The 14,443-nt window shown below is 30.0% G+C and overlaps 1 protein-coding gene across 2 annotated transcripts; it reads left to right on the top strand.

The window, feature by feature from the left end:
- The first annotated feature begins 9,105 nt into the window (after positions 1–9,105).
- LOC109806640 (uncharacterized) lies at positions 9,106–13,985 on the top strand. 2 transcript variants are annotated; one of them, XM_020369107.3, is made up of 4 exons: positions 9,106–9,246; positions 9,889–10,196; positions 10,330–10,446; positions 10,523–13,985. In XM_020369107.3, exons 2-4 carry the CDS (start codon positions 9,906–9,908, stop codon positions 13,508–13,510), a joined length of 3,396 nt encoding a protein of 1,131 aa, XP_020224696.2. In that variant the 5' UTR covers positions 9,106–9,246; positions 9,889–9,905; the 3' UTR covers positions 13,511–13,985. The 2 variants fall into 2 exon arrangements, with proteins under 2 accessions (XP_020224696.2, XP_020224697.2); XM_020369108.3 differs by having other exon boundaries at positions 9,138–10,196.
- The last annotated feature ends 458 nt before the right edge of the window (positions 13,986–14,443 follow it).

Genomic DNA, 14,443 nt, shown 5'->3' with positions numbered 1-14,443 from the left:
TTATATTTTTTTATTATATTTTTTTCCCATCATATCTTTTAAGGATAAAATAAAAGAAGAGAAATATGCATAAAAAATTAATTATTCACTCTATCAATAATCCTATTTTATGATTATTTTTGGCCTTCATTTTTCTTTAAACTTATTTTATTCTTTTCTAATTATATATTATTTCACTTGATTTACAATTTGTAATTTCTATTATTTTTTATTTTATATTATTTTTAAACAAAATATATTGAGACACAAAATGCTTTGGCATTACTAATCTATATAAAAAAAAATTTACCTTTTGTTTGTACATTAACCAATATTTTTATTTTTGAATATAAATTAAGATATCTAATATTACAATAATTACTAAATTTATTATTTAAATATATATATATGGAGAAATTCACTTCAAAATGAAATTTTTGTACACTTACTTCACTCAATAACTCACGATTTACATTATATTTTAATAATCTAACTGATTAAATTAATAATTTTTAATTTATAGACCAAGTCTACAAATTTTTACAAAGTTTAAAAATTATATGATATTTTATTTTATTAATTCAAATTAACAGATATTCATAAAAATATGTTAATTTGAATTTATAACTGTTAATTTGAATTAATATAATGAAATATCAAATAGTTTCAAATTTTGGTAAAATCCTAGGTGGTTACCTTTCAACGGATAAGGAATTATCATCCCACCAATTACCTCTTAAGTTTCGGGATCACTGTAAATCAAATATCTTTATCTTTACCAAATTGATAAGAAAATCTTTCCATTAATTAGGTAATTGTTGATTCAAGTTGGTCTTCTATCACCCACAATGGGATCCCAAGTCATTGCAATGAGCCAAAGTCCTAGGTGGTTACCTCTCGATGGTAAACAAATTATCCTCCCACAGATTATCTCCTAATGTATGAGATCATTTTAAATCAAATATCTTATCTTTGCAAATTGATAAGAAAATCTCTCCATTAATTAGGCAACTATTAGTTCGATTTGGTCCTCTCTTGCCCATAATGAGACCCTAAGCCATTGCAACGAGGAAAAACCCTACCTAGGACTCATCTCGCTCAATTTGGGCATAGGATTGGTGGTACTGGGCATGAAATGAGAGACTCGTCTCTACCTGGATTCACATTGGGCACTAAAGTGTGTGGCATCGTGCATGAGTCTGGTTGATAGCTTTTTGCATGATAAGGGTTGGGCAAGGGTGTTGCCACGCTAGGCACGAGAATGTGGGACACTCTCCATGTCAATCACACTGAATGTGAGTGATACAACGCCAAACATGGGTGAGAGAGAGATCTCCTTATCTCAATGGCATCGAGTGCCTAGTGAGTGACGTCGGGCACAAATTGCATGATGAAAAGTTTTTCTTAAAGTTGTTTTTACAGTTGAGTGATGGTGAATAAGTTGTATAAGTGATGTTGTAAGATGATATATCTTAATATGCAATAAGTTGAACATGTTGCAAACTGAGTTGTTTAAGTTGTTTAAACCAATGTAGTTGTCATTCTATCAAAGTTACTCTTGTTATAAAGATGTATGATGGTATATTGTGGATGGTTAAATGTAAGTTGGATGATGTTTAAGTTATAATGATGAGTGAAGTTTAACTTGTTCAAACTGATAAGTTGTATGTTTTTAAACTTGTTAAGTTGAATGTTGCTAAAGTTGTTAAATTGTTAAGTTATAGATATGTGCGTTAGATACATGTATTAGCTATGATACATAAAAATTGGAGGGGAATAAAGTTATTTTTGAAAGTTGAATATCTCATTGTATGGATATGCATTGCGATGTTTTGAGAGCCCGATTGAAACCCTTTAATAGGTAAGTTGGCCTTTGGATGGGTAAGTTATTTTTAAGTTGTCCCCATTAGGTTTTTATGTGGTATCTATGTTTGGGTAAGGTTGAGGTACATGTGTATAAAGCCACAAACTGCGTAAAGTACCAGGTTTGGTACTTAGTCTCCAACCTACTATCAGAAGGTTGTGGTATTTGGAGGGTAGTGTGTGGATTAATCTCATAGGTGGCTTAGTGTTGCAGGCTAATCTTGTGGTAGGTTCATACCCAAATTGCTCTACCTTGACATAGTACCATACTTCCAAGCTTAAGTGGTGAAACCTGATAAATTAATCTAGCTTATGCTAGTTGTTGTTTATATCCTTGTGCTAATTGTTGTTTTTTAGCTTTAGTTCCAGTCGTTGCTTCTGGTTTTATACTAGTCATTATGGTTTAGTAGGATCTAGCCTCTTAAAATGTTTATCCTATGTTGTAGGAGATCTCTATAGCTAATATGTGTAACCACGCATTAGATGTAATTATTTGTGCTAAAATGTTGAACATGCTGAAGTTGATTAAGTGTTGTGCTAAAATTTATGGTTATGTTGTGAGTTGTTGTATTTTGATATGATGGTGTTGTTGATTATGTTGTAGTAGCTGAAAGGTGCTTAATGTTGGATTCTTTTCACAAGCTTACCTTGTGTCTTCCTTGTGGTTGGAATTGTGATAATCATACTTAGTATGGGAGTAGGACAGAATTAGCAAGATGACTTATACAGTTAGAGAATAGTCATGTTGGAGGTGACTAGATTTTTGTTGATGGTTACTTTGATGTAGTCATGTATTGTATAGATGTCGACCAATGTTTAGGTTTATTTTACTCTTAGTACCATATTTTGTATATAGCTTATATTTACATGATATTAGTTATTGACTATATGATAAACTCTATCTTCTAATGCATTTTGTTTAATCTTTCGTACTGAGATAATTGTTTAATATTAAATGTAGTGACTTATTAGATCGTTACAACCACTCACATTTTATACTTATTACTGTCTCTCATTTACTAATCTTATCATTTTGAATGAATTTGCTTTTACAATTTTGAGAAAAATATCACATGCTTTACGAAAGCAGAAAACTTTTTCAAATTGACCAATAAAACTTTTACCAACTAGTTATGAGTTTAATTTTTTTTATGTGTTTTTGCTACAATACTATTTATTTTAAAATTGTTGGCTTTTATAAACTATTCCTTTTTTTTAAAACATAACAATTATAAAAAAAATGTTAAACTTCTTAAAAAACAATGTATTAAACCACAAATAGTTAAAAATGATCATTATTTTAATTTTAAAATATTACATTATCCCACTACGATCTTCTTAATTTTTTTTTAAAAGAAACTACTATTATGTGATAATGTTAGTTTTTTTTTTCTTGAAATTTTTTTAAACTTTGCAAGACCATGTTTTTCATTTTAAAATTCTAAATTATCTCACTACCATCTTCTTGAGATTTTTTTATAAGAAACCATTATTATGTGATAATTGTATTTTCTTTAAAAAAATTTTTAGCAAAAGCTATTTTTTTTAAAATTTAAACTATTCTACTACAATCTTCTTGGATTTTTATTTTATTTTATTTTTAAAGAAACCAACATTATGTGATAACTTTTGCAACACTATACTTGTTAAGCTACCTTTTTTTTGTTGATTTAGTTTATGTTAAAGGACCCAAGGTGGGATAGGAAAATGCTAAAAAATCTTGTTTCCTCCTCCTAGTTTTGTAGAGTCACGGTTCCAAAGGTTGAGCATTTATTCAAGCTTTGGAGCTCATTTTGTTTCTTCGACCTTAGAGTTTTTGTCTTCTTTTTCTCTTAGATTTTTGAAAGCCTTAGAGTTGTGATTCTTGTAGCTAATGTTGATTCAGAGCCACTTGGAGCTGAGAATCACGTGGTATAGGTGTAGAACTTGTGTTGTTGGAGCTCAAAGTCCATTTCTTCCTTTTTCCTCTTCTTCTCATTTTGGCTCGAAGTCAAGGTAAGGGAAGCTAAACTCAACTTCTCATTGATCTATGTTGTGTATGTTGCTTGAAAATTTATCATTTTCATGGCTAAGGAGTTATGATATGGAAGATTGGACAATTTTGAGGTTTTTGGTGTTCTTGGTGAAAGATTGAGAATTTGACAATCTACATGATGTGTTGTTGATGCATGTTTCTTTTCATTCGATTTCTAAGTTGTATGTTGTTATAATTGGAAGATTTTGAGGTTGCATGCATGTATTATTGCATAAGTTGAGAGGAGTTTGGAGATTGGGTGGTGTTCCTAGCCGTTGGGATGTTCTTCAACTATGCAGAAGTTTATGGATTTATGAGGCTAAGCGTGAGAACTAAGATATGCCTTTGGAAAAGTGAGGCTAAGTGTGAGTTTTAACACTTAGCGTGAGGATTGGATGTGTCTCTAAAAGTTTGAGGTTAAGCATGAGTTTCACGCTTAATGCAAGAAATTTCAAAAATTTTATATGACTTTTTGGAAGCCTAATGCTTAGTGTGAGACTCCACGCTTAGCATGAAAACTTAGTCAAATAATTTTCTTCTGAAATTGAATTAGTTGGTTACTTGAGGAATAAGTTGTATGGACGATGTTGTATGATAATGAAATCTATATGTTGAACGTCGATATGTTGTATGCTAAAGATTATGTTGTGAGTTGCTAGTTGAGTTGAGTTGAGTTGTAGGTTATGTGGTTGTATAACTATGTTGAATATGTTATATGCATGACGTTGTTGTGTTATTGAGATGATGAATGCTTTACGCATTTAAGCATGTTTATTGTTGAGTTGTGATGACCAACCTAGGAGGACTAAAGGAGAGATTATTTTTAAAGTTGCATATCTCATTGTGTGGATATTGTGTTGTGGTGCTCTAAGAGCCTAATTTGTTAAAAATACTTTTTAAAAAGTTGACCCATGAAGAGGACAGTTGAGTCTCCTCTATAACTTTAGTTGGTATCATGTGCAGGAAATGGTCTAGGCACATGTCTATAAAACGACCATAGTATAGGGGCAAGGTCGAGCTATATTAATTACAAGTGGCCAATCGAGTAAAGCACAAAGTTGAGAACTTAATTTGTAATCGAGTATTGGAAGGGCATCGTATTTGGAAGGTAGCAGGTGGGCTAATTCTATTGGAGGCTTAGTTAAGATAGCTAATGTTGTGGTAGACTTATACCCAACTGTTCTACTCTAATAATAATACTAAACTTCCTTATTTAAGTGACGACATCCAAGATACCAAGTTGTTATGTTGTAGATTGATATCCAATTTGTTGTTGATCTAGTAAGTTGATAAAGATCACTCTGTATTGTTGGCTTGGTAAGGTCAAGCCATTGAAACTGTTCACCTTGTGTTATAGGAGATCTCCTAGTTGAGATGTGTAACGACGCATGTAGTTGTGTTATATATACAATGTTGTTGTGATGAAAAATTTGAGTTGTTAATGTATTGATGTTCAAGTTAATATTATATTGTAGTAGACTGAGTTGTTTATGTTGATATATGTTGTTGTATTGTGATACTATATGTTGATAGCGTTAAAGGTGCAACAAAGATGTGTTGATATATTAATGTTAATGATGTTTGGTGTTGTATACATGTTCCCTTTAAATTTCTAGTTTACTCTTGTGTGTTTCCATTTGGATGGACTGTGTTGATAATACTTGATATGGGAGCAATTTTGGAGGCTAGTTTGTGATTCGTGATGTTGATATTTTGTGCTACCTTGCAGTAACTAGTTGGTAGTATAAGTTGTATAATTTACTTTGTTTGGATTACTATATCTATATTGCATATATTTGTATAGTTTCACCTTTGTATGCAAGATATGTAATACACATTCACATATATGTAGATATACAATTTTGAGTTATTAGTTTTTTTTTTCATTGTTAGTTGTTTACCGTTAAGTGTAGTAGAAGTCATTGCAGGTCATTATAACTTTTATTTTAAAAAAAAAGAAAATTAAACCTAACAAGACCTTTTTTTATTCTAAAATTCTAAATTATCCCACCATGATATTTTTGTGTTTTTTTTAAGAATCATTAATATGTGTTAATAGTCATTTTTTTTAAAGCAAAACCTAGTATTTTAAAAATAAACTAATTTTATAAAATATTTTACATGTGTTTGATATTTTTAGTTGTTTGTTTGGATAAGTAGTTATCTTTTTTTTCATTGTTTGAAGGAAAAAATTGATAATATTTTTTTACAAAATATTGAAATCAACTCCGATATATTAAACTCGAATAATTATATCTTATATGAGAATATTTTTAAGAGTTATTTTTAGATGAGAGTATTTTGATGGATTTTTTTTTAACTTTCTATTTAATTCAATTTTTATTTATCATATTAATTGTGTTTTAAATTTTAATATTTTAAAAACAAATTATTAATAATTAAAAATATTTATTGTAATATAAATAATTTGTCCTAAATCTAACATACAATTTATACAAATTTTAAATATAATTTGTATATTCAAATATAATATTTATTTATCTATAATTTATTATAAATTTAATTATATATGATAAATATGTAGTCTATGAAATACATTTTAAAATACTACTTATATAATCTTGTGTTATAAAATTAATTATTTTATCATTATAAAAAAGAAGAAATGCACATTTTATAGAATAAATAATCTTGTGTTATAATATAAATAAATTATTTATTAAAAAAAATAAGATAATGAGTAGTTATTCAAATAGAGAGATTTGAAAATTGAATATCTTTGAAGTAAGAATAAATAAATAAATAAAAGATAATAAAAAAGAATGTAGTTTAGAGGTAATTATTGATCTAAATTAGTGTAAAATTTGTATACACCAAAAGAGAATATCTCTTTTATTAATACTAGTGAAAAATAAGGCACTTCATGCCTTAGTGACAACTTCTTTTAAACCATAATAACTTTTTTTAAATATATATGTTAGTAGGATAATATGTGATTATTGATAGTTTAAAAAAAAATACTCCTTTGTAAAAAATCCTTTCTATCTACTATCTAACAACTTATGTAATATTTATAAAGGGTTAAATTTGTTAGAAATAATGTATACACCAAAATAAGAATCAAATTTATATATGAGTATAGATTATAGATTATAGCTAAATTTAAAATACAATTTATATGTTTAAAACAAAAATTTATAAAAAGTTAAATATATTTCATATATTCAAATATAATAATTATTTATATTTATAATTTATTATAAGTTTTAGTTATATAGAATAGGTTAAAGTATTTTTTTAGTCTCTATAATTTAAGATAAACTTTTTTAATCCTTATAGTTTAAGATAGATTTTTTAGTCTCACATATACAATTTTTTAATCTTTTTAGTACCTATCATTTTTTAATATTTTTTTTTTGTGTTGACTTGACAAAAATATTAATTCAACTTTGTATATGTTAAATTTATTTTATTGGAATTACTTTAAATTAAATCTTAGACATTACGTACCTCTTTTTACCCTCATAACTATTGTTGAGAAACTTTTTTTATTCTTACAAAATTGAATACCTCTATCATGTCAACATAATATAGACATGTTATAAAAAAAAATAACAATAAGGACTAAAAGGATTAAAAACTTGCAAAGTGTAGAGACTAAAACATCTTTGTAATTTAAATTTAAAAACATAAATTCGTTTTTAGTTCCTTAATTTTAAAATTGATATTTTTAGTCTTTATAATTTCAAAAAATATTATTTTAGTCCTTATATTCAAATTTTGTTAGAGAATCTATTAAATATTATTACATAAAATCTAACTACTAATATACATTAAATATTTGTCACTTTGAGGTGTATTATTGGTAAGTTAAGAGACTAAAACATTTTTTTTAAAAATATTAAAAGGATTCGTTCCAAAAAAAAAAAAAAAAATTAAAAGAATGTGTATAATTAATGGGCTTTTAATTTTATTTGCATTATTGTAAGTAATAAAGAATTATATTTATGAGTACCTTTCCTAAGATAATTCTACCATTATTTGGTTAGGAAAAATAGTTCAACCTGTCATAAAAAACAATAGTAATTAACAAAGTGAATACTATTTTTTTTTATATCAAAATTATGATGACACTACTAGAATTTAAATTTCGAATTTTAAATATACTATTTCAACTTCCACAATAGAATAACTCTAGGATTTAATGATTAATGTTTGATAATTAATTCAATTTTTAAAATATAAACGAGATATAAAATGTGTACATAAATTATCTCTATATGCATGAGCATAATTTAGAAACCAATTTTTGAGTTAGTGGTCAAATAAATCCATTTTTTTTTTTTAATTTCTAACCTTAAAAGGAAAGTTTATAAAATTATAAATTATTTTTATTAAATCCTAAACCATTAAAATTAATTTAATGACAATAATAATTAATATATAAAGTAAATCAATTTTATCAGAGCAATCAAAGAAATTGTAACAAAATTTTTAAACCAACTCTTTTTAGAGTATTTGTATCAACTTTATATATATATAAAAGCATTTATAGAGTATAAAATAGAAAAAAAAATTATAAATTAAAATTAATTTATGTATTAGTTAATGTTTTGAGAAGTTAAAATGAATTTTTAACAATTAATTTATACATAAGCTAATTTTGTTTATAAACAAGTTAATTTTATAAGTATTTATTAAAAAAATAATTATCCTTTTTAGCTTCAAAAGTTTTGTAAACTGTATTCTTTAACTTCTACGGTTAAAAGCTCCTACTTTGATCTTTATAGCTTTTATATTATTTTTTATTCTTTATTATCTGTTGTTATGAAAAATAAAAGACAAGTTACATGAAATTATAAACACTACCAGGAGAAAAAACAATTCGTGCCTTTATTAAAAAAATAAAATAATATTTTCATAAAAAGTGAATAATTATTATTTTAAAGAATATAATTATTTATATATGTATATATATATTATTTTATCCTTAGATATAAATTAATAAAAAAATAATATTAAAAAAGTGGATAACGAAAAAATATATCTTGTAGATTAAAAATCTAAAAACAACTGTTTTTAACTATAAGATTTAAAAAATATTATGAAACCGTTACAAAAAATAAAAAAAAAAGTTTATCTGTTTAGACACCATACCCTATTTATTGTATGCCAAGGCCCAAACGAGAGCCTCGTGGCAGCTGGATACACATGCCACGTGGAATCGAAAATCCAAAAAAGCGCGACCCTTATATTTTTCTTTTTTTATTTTCATTTTTTATATTATCCCACTTAGATTTGCACGGTTCCTTCCCTCTATAAGAACGGTTCGTTGATGCGTCACGCACGACTGTGTTGTGTATTGCAAATGAGAAAGACCCGTCACATTACTCTCTTCACAATCGCGTCTCACTCCCAAACCCTCTTCGGTACGCTTCCACTTTTCCATTCTCACTCCGCATCGATCCTTTTCCGTTATCGCCTACATGCATTCTCTTCTCTCTATTCTTTGCGTTTTTAATCCCTTGTCATCGTCGCCGCTCTAACCACGCTTCGCTCCACGGTTTGCGGATTGTTCTTTTTGCGTTCTTTATCGTATTTATGGAATCTTTTCGGTGGTTCTTTGTTTCTATTCCGATCAAACTATGCAGTCGTTGTTTGTATTGTGAGACGGGATTAAATCTTTTTTCTTTCGAAAATTTAAATTAGAAAGAAAGATGAATAATATTTTAGGTTAGGTTTGTTTGGACTGGATTAATAAAACTGGACTGAAAAAGTGAAAAGTGAAAAGTGAAAAGTGAAAACCTATGTTATGCTGTGATGGTAGCGAATGTGCCTTGTTTTCCTTTTTTTAAGTGTTTCTCAATCAATTGCTTGATGGTTGTTTGGGATGAGGTTATTGTGTAATGTTGATTATGATTTTGTTTTTTTAACTATGGGATTTAACTGTTAGGGTTAGCATTTAAAGTTGCTGAATACTGATTGATGTTTGACAGTTGAAAGCTGTTTGTTTTGTTGTGTGACTATATTTACACAATGCAAATCGTGTTGTCTATTTTCTAATGTGACAGCGTAGTGTAGTAAATATATGGCCATGGGATTCAGTGATAAGCACAATAATGCTGATGGAAAAGACCCGGATTTTGGTGCAATCTTTATTTCGAATAGTGACACAAAGAGAGAAAGCTTCCGGAGGGGATTATTTGGCCTTCTGTCAACTGAAATCCAGTTTGTAGAGAAGGTTAAAGCCGGAATGATTTTATTCTTATTTGAATATGAGAAGAGACAACTTCACGGTGTGTTTAAGGCTTCCTGTGATGGGGCTATAAATATTGTGCCTAATGCCTTTGCAGCAGTGGGGAAGCAATACCCTGCTCAGGTAAAAATCCACTCGCATCATTTTCTGAGTTTCTGTTCACATCAGTATTCAGCAAAGCCTTCTTTTGATTCTGAGTGTATTTTTCTTGCATTGATTAATTTTATGGTCACACTTTCACAACAATTTGCTGTAGGTAAAGTTCGATATTATTTGGTCCTGTAAGCCAATCCCAGAAAAATTATTCCGTGATGCAATCAGAGAAAATTACTTTTCAGCTAACAAGTTTAACTTTGGGCTATCTGAAAATCAGGTCTGCTCTTGGACATGATTATTTTATCAACAAAATGAGAACGCTTTGCTTAATTTTACATTCATCTGTTGTGTAGGTCTATAAGCTTCTATATTTGTTCAGCAAAAGAAAGTTAGAACCTGAGGCTCCTGGGAGACCGTTGTCCAGAACAGAAGACTTAAAGTCAGAGTGGTACTCTTTTGACAAAGTTGGAAGATTTAATGATCATGGAATACGTGTTGAAAGAGTTCAAAATGAGGAAGGTGTGGGTGGTAACATATCACCCAAGATAATGCATAAATGCCAAGGAGATTCTTTGCAGTACAATAGAGAAGTTGAATATACCGGATTAAATGCATGTGATATTAACCTAGGAAGTGCTGCTAAATTTGCAGTGGATACTACAGGTGGGTATGTTAGTGACTATTTGGGACAAAAAGATGAAAGTAGGTTTAGTGCATATGAGAATGAGGACTGTCTGGATATCTGTATTAGGCCAAACATCATAGGTGGATACTCCAAAAGTCCATCTGATAAAATTAGAATGCATGGTGAGGGAAGGTTATCTATTAGTGATAGGTTCATGAGTAAATCCCTACCAGAGACTGATCAGAGGATGTTATTTTCAAGTGATGTTCCTGGTTTGTATAATTCCAATGTTAACCCATCAAGCTTTTACAGCCAGCCTACTTTGGAGCATAATTCTTTGGTTCAAAATCAGTTTAGGTCAACATCTACTATGATTCACCCAATCCAGGCACAGTTCTTAAACAATGCAAGTGCAAGACAAGATGGTAATACTAAGAATACCTCCCTTCTATATGATCCGGATGTTCCTGGTTTAAATTTTAACCAGACATCATCTGTCAGAATTAATGAGGGTTCTCAGCCAATATTGGAAAGCTATTCTCCTTCAAGCAACTTTGGAAGGAATTCCTTGACTAGTCAACCATGCCTCAAATTCAATCATGCAGAACAGAATGACATGAGCAGGTGGAATGCTGTTGGTGGTGACTTTCGAAATTCGGTTTTGTATAGTAGCAACAGGGATTGCATGCCTCTCAACAGAATTCAAAACTCTGACCAGTTGGGAGCAGAATCTGTCATTTATGAGGCTTGCGACATTCCTTCCTTGAAGTCTTTATCAGCCCCTATCCATCCTCCAGATATTGGAAAGAGTAGAAGTCTACATGAGCCCTTTTCTTCCTTGTTCCATAATAACCAATCATGGCTTAACAACAATTTTCATTCCACAGCTGTGCAAGAAAACCTGAGTAATGAGATAACACTACAGAAGAAAAATGAAACATTTACTCCTGATGTTTCATGGGCAAATGAGGGTCATTCCAAGGATGGTGATCAATTAATCCCTGAATATGACATTGGATATTATAGTGGTTTTCAAAATGATAATTCTGGTTATCCAAAGAAAAAAAGTAGTGTTTTTTCTCGTTTATCTTTCATGCAGGATATTAAAAAACAAGAAAAAGGAAATCATGCAAGGAATGAAGAATATGATTTCCATACTTCAGTTAATGATGTGATGGAAAGGGTTCGGCAGAATCACATCAAGTGGATCAACAAAAGAAAGCCAAAGCCTAAGCACAACAAAGCTGAAAGTTTGAGGGATAAAACTCAAATCAGTGGCTCGAGGAAGGAGGGTGATTGCTTTGAAGATGCCTTGACCGATAAAATTGTGGATTTGAGTACTACAACTGGAGGCAATACTAATAAAACTGCTGAAGACAAATGTTTTGTGGATTTCAAGCGTCGTAGTAAAGTGAGGAAACTTGGTGATGAAAGTGAGACCAAAATCTCCAAACAGAGTGAAAAGAGTGAGAATTTGGTGCTTGTGCAACAAAAGAGAAGAAAGTTGGTCCGCCCAAATTTCAGCAAGAGTATAACATCTGATGACAAGGGCATTGACCTTGGTGCTTCTAAAAATTTCCATGTACCATCATCACTTGGAGGTTATAATGTTAAGGAAAGCTGCTGCACTAAGGTTCAAACTGAGGATATCATTAAAGCAGATGCTGAAATACGAAACATTATCAGTCCAACACATTTTGATGATAAGAATAGTAGTCAATCCAGGGAATATGCCTGCAGTGAAGGAGGAGAAAGAGCAACTGATAATGCTCTTGCTGCATTTGACGATAAATCAGAATGTCTGGATAGCATTAAAGCAGATGCTGAAGTACCAAACATTATTTGTCGAACACATTCTGAGGATAAGAATGGTCATGCCAGGGGATATTTCTGTGGCAAAGGAGGAGAAAAAGCAACTGATGGTGCTCTTACTGCATTTAATGATGAATCAAAATGTTTGGAGAACATAAACCCGATTGTTTCTTCTTGCAAAGACAAGAATTATCATCTCAATAAAGGTTTATATACGATGGATAGTATAAAATCAGTACCTCTGAACATAGAGTCATCACGTTCAATTTGTCAAGAGCATCATGTACATAATAAGATCATTCGTGCTGGCAGAGGTATTAATGCCGATGAAGAAATGCCAAAAGATTGTGGCTCCTCCTTTACCATTGAAGCTAAAGAAGGATCTGAATATCTTCAGAACTCTGGTACTGAAAAGGCTCCAATCGAAACTTGTCCTATGATCGAAAGTTCACATGTGATGGATAGTATAAAATCTGTATCTGCAGGTACAGACGCATTGCATTCAATTTGTCAAAAGCAGCACCTTACAGGCAAGATCATATTCACAGGCAGAGGAAGTAATACTAAAGAAGAAATGTCAAAAGATAGTGGCTCCTCCCTTGCTGTTGTTAAAGATGGAGTTGACTGTCTACAGAACTCTAATGATGACAATGCTTCAATTGCCACTTCTTATTTCAAGGAAGGTTTATGTATGGCTGATAATAAAAAGTCCGTATTCCCAGATTCAGAATCATTGCGTTCGATTTGTCAAGAATGTGATGTTGACAAGGCATGTGCTGGCAGCACTATTATTAAGACTGAAGGATTGTCAAAAGATGGTACACCCCCCTTTACCACTGGAGTTAAAGATGGATCTTACGGTTCACAGAAGTCTGGCAATGACAATGCTCCAGTCACTACTTGAACAAAAGAAGGCTTCAGCCTGATTCTCAAACAGATCGAAACCTCATTCCTAAGAGGTGTGGCTCCCTCTCATACGTGTTTCAATTTTGGGATGATTGCCGGTCATTGTTTTTAACTTTTTTGCAAATCATGCTTACCGATATTGCTGATCTTTTTGCAAATCATGGTTTGAACTTTTGCAAACCATAGATCTAAGTTTTTCCTGCTTTTGTAGAATTGGCTTTGTTAGCTGACAGTGCTGGGCTGGGTTAGTTTCTTTGGTTTTTTTTTGTTTTTGTTTTGTTTTTGTTTTTATTTCTTATTTTTCAGTCAACACGATGGCGCACAGTTAGGAAGTTCAGTAACATCTAAAGGATGTTCTGTGAAAGGCGGTAGACCTTATTTTGGGAAGGCTGCTTTTTTGTAGGACAAAAGTTGAAGGCAGTTCAATTGTTGAAAATATATAAATATGTTGGTAGAAAGTTCAAATGTTGAAACGATCGCAGTCTCTCGATTTTCCTTTCAAGCCCGAAGTCTTGAATACGATAAATACAACTTAAATTAAAAGGTATAATTTAAGTCTTGAATTCAATGAAACTTTTTTTTTTTTAATTTATTTTTTTGTAATTTTATAGAGAAACTAATTGAAATAAGTTTTAAAAAAGTATAAAAAGGTTATAAAATTATTTATTATTATAAATCTAAACTCTTTTGTAAGTGTAAATACTTGATATAATGAGTTAATGTTGGAATATCTTCAGAAATTGCTTTAATCATAGTCTTATAGTTATGAGTTTGGATAGTCTTATAGTTATGAGTTTGGATGAGAAATTTAAATAAATTAATTATAGTTATGAGTTTGGATGAGAAATTTAAATAAATTAATTATAATTATGAATTTGGATGAGAAATTTAAATTAATTAATTAATTTGTTTGAAGAATTTATATTTTTTA

The sequence above is a fragment of the Cajanus cajan genome, chromosome 3, assembly GCF_000230855.2.
Source record: "Cajanus cajan strain Asha chromosome 3, NIPB_CcT2T_4, whole genome shotgun sequence".
Lineage (NCBI taxonomy): Eukaryota > Viridiplantae > Streptophyta > Magnoliopsida > Fabales > Fabaceae > Cajanus > Cajanus cajan.
This window is presented reverse-complemented; position numbering and strand designations above follow the sequence as displayed.

Excerpts from the sequence above, each read along its gene's own strand:
- LOC109806640 (XM_020369107.3), top strand. The coding sequence starts at position 9,906 with ATGGCCATGGGATTCAGTGATAAGCACAATAATGCTGATGGAAAAGAC. Across the intron at positions 10,197-10,329 it reads GGAAGCAATACCCTGCTCAG|GTAAAGTTCGATATTATTTG; the intron begins GTAAAAATCCAC and ends AATTTGCTGTAG. Across the intron at positions 10,447-10,522 it reads TTGGGCTATCTGAAAATCAG|GTCTATAAGCTTCTATATTT; the intron begins GTCTGCTCTTGG and ends TCTGTTGTGTAG.